Source organism: Rosa rugosa, chromosome 5 (genome assembly GCF_958449725.1).
Source record: "Rosa rugosa chromosome 5, drRosRugo1.1, whole genome shotgun sequence".
In the NCBI taxonomy this organism is placed as follows: domain Eukaryota; kingdom Viridiplantae; phylum Streptophyta; class Magnoliopsida; order Rosales; family Rosaceae; genus Rosa; species Rosa rugosa.
The window spans coordinates 36,995,355-36,997,451 of record NC_084824.1 but is presented as its reverse complement, the minus strand read 5'-3'; the positions used below and the strand labels follow the sequence as shown (position 1 = coordinate 36,997,451).

General features: G+C 48.9%; 1 protein-coding gene across 1 annotated transcript; it reads left to right on the top strand.

Annotated features, from left to right (window-relative positions):
• LOC133708650 (UDP-glucuronate 4-epimerase 1) lies at positions 1–1,799 on the top strand. The gene has a single exon (XM_062134122.1). It carries the CDS (start codon positions 216–218, stop codon positions 1,518–1,520), a length of 1,305 nt encoding a protein of 434 aa, XP_061990106.1. The 5' UTR covers positions 1–215; the 3' UTR covers positions 1,521–1,799.
• Positions 1,800–2,097: the final 298 nt, after the last annotated feature.

Sequence of the window (2,097 nt, the reverse complement as noted above, 5' to 3'; positions counted from 1 at the left end):
CCTTCCTTCAATCGGCAGGTGCAGAAAATTCACTCACCCAAAAATTTCAAAACCAAAAAAGATTGTCAATTTTTTTTTCTGCACTTGCTCTTCAATCCCCACGTCTTCAGTTTTTCTTGAAATTCCAAAACCCCAAAATTTACAGAGATTCAAAGATCAAAAAAAAAAATTAGGAACAACCCAGAGTTTCCGCGATTACGAATAATCAGAGAAGAATGCCGTCTCCGTCGCAATTGGAAGACGAGCTCTTCCCGTCGACGCCGGGAAAGTTCAAGATCGAGCGGGCCCACAACATGAACCGCCAGTTCCACCGCTGCTTCGCCTCCACAAGCACCATGTTCTTGTGGGCCCTCTTCTTGATCGCCCTTACGGCGTCGTATTTGAGTTTCCAGAGCTTCGTCGACTCCGGCAGCCGGTACTTCTCGGCCTCCTGGGGAGGAATCCAGTGGGAGAAGCAGGTCCGCAACTCCGCGCAGATCCACCGCTCCGGCGGCATGTCCGTTCTGGTTACCGGGGCGGCCGGTTTCGTCGGCACCCACGTGTCCATGGCCCTGAAAAAGCGCGGAGACGGCGTCGTGGGGCTTGACAACTTCAACAGCTACTACGACCCGTCGTTGAAGAAGGCCCGAAGGAACCTCCTCAAATCCCACGGCATCTTCATCGTCGAGGGAGATATAAACGACAACAAACTCCTCGACAAGCTCTTCGACACCGTGGCCTTCACCCACGTCATGCACCTGGCCGCTCAGGCCGGAGTCCGGTACGCCATGGAGAACCCCGGCTCTTATGTCCACAGCAACATCGCCGGCCTCGTCACGCTTCTCGAGGTATGTAAATCGGCCAACCCTCAGCCGTCGATTGTGTGGGCCTCCTCCAGCTCAGTCTACGGCTTAAACGACAAGGTCCCGTTCTCGGAATCCGACCGGACCGACCAGCCGGCGAGCCTCTACGCCGCGACGAAGAAGGCCGGCGAGGAAATCACCCACACTTACAACCACATTTACGGGCTGTCGGTCACCGGGTTGAGATTCTTCACGGTTTACGGACCCTGGGGCAGACCCGACATGGCGTATTTCAGTTTTACCCGCAACATCCTTCAGGGTAAACCCATCACGATTTACCGCGGGAAGAACCACGTGGACTTGGCCAGGGATTTCACGTACATTGACGACATTGTCAAGGGTTGTTTGGGGTCTTTGGATACCTCCGGGAAGAGTACCGGGTCGGGCGGGAAGAAGCGGGGACCCGCACCGTACCGGATCTTTAATTTGGGGAACACGTCACCGGTGACGGTACCCACACTGGTGAACATCTTGGAGCGGCATTTGAAGATGAAGGCGAAGAGGAATGTAGTGGAGATGATCGGAAACGGCGACGTTCCGTTCACGCACGCGAACATAAGCTTGGCCCGAAGACAAATCGGGTATAAGCCGACGACCGATTTGCAAACCGGATTGAAGAAGTTTGTTAGATGGTACCTTTCTTATTACGGTTACAATAACGGCAAACCTGTAAACTAGTATTTCCTTTTCTTCTTCTTTTTTTTTAATTTTCTTTTCTGGGATTTTTGTTTCCCAATTTCAAATGGAAAACCCTGGGAAAAGAATCCAGGGCCAACAAAAAGAAGGAAAAAAAAAGAAAAGATACATTCTTTACTTGGGGAGCTAAGAACAGGGTTCTCCTTTACTAGATGCTTTATTTTCTTCTGTAAAGGAAAAGTTTCAGGTTTATTCTGGGCCATCATTATAATTCGATATGCCTTGTTTTCAAAAAGGTTAAGAGAGAAAGTTTCCATTTTCCAGCGTTGTAAATTTTCTTCACAGAAGGAAAGAGATGTATGATTTGGAGTAGTTTTTGAATTGGCTAAAAAAAAAAAAATATATATATATATATACATGAACATGATGAGACCGAGTCTTTGAATCCAATTGGGTTTCTTGTGGGAAGTTTCTTGGATATAACTGAAGCGGGAATCAAGGTATTGTAGGCTTTGAAGCCTGCGTCTGCGTGGTGGTGATTATTGATAGTAGACAGCTAACTAGGAAAGAGATAGCTGGTACAATCGTGACATACGGCTGTGTGGTGGGGCCAACTGAG

Excerpts from the sequence above, each read along its gene's own strand:
- LOC133708650 (XM_062134122.1), top strand. The coding sequence starts at position 216 with ATGCCGTCTCCGTCGCAATTGGAAGACGAGCTCTTCCCGTCGACGCCG.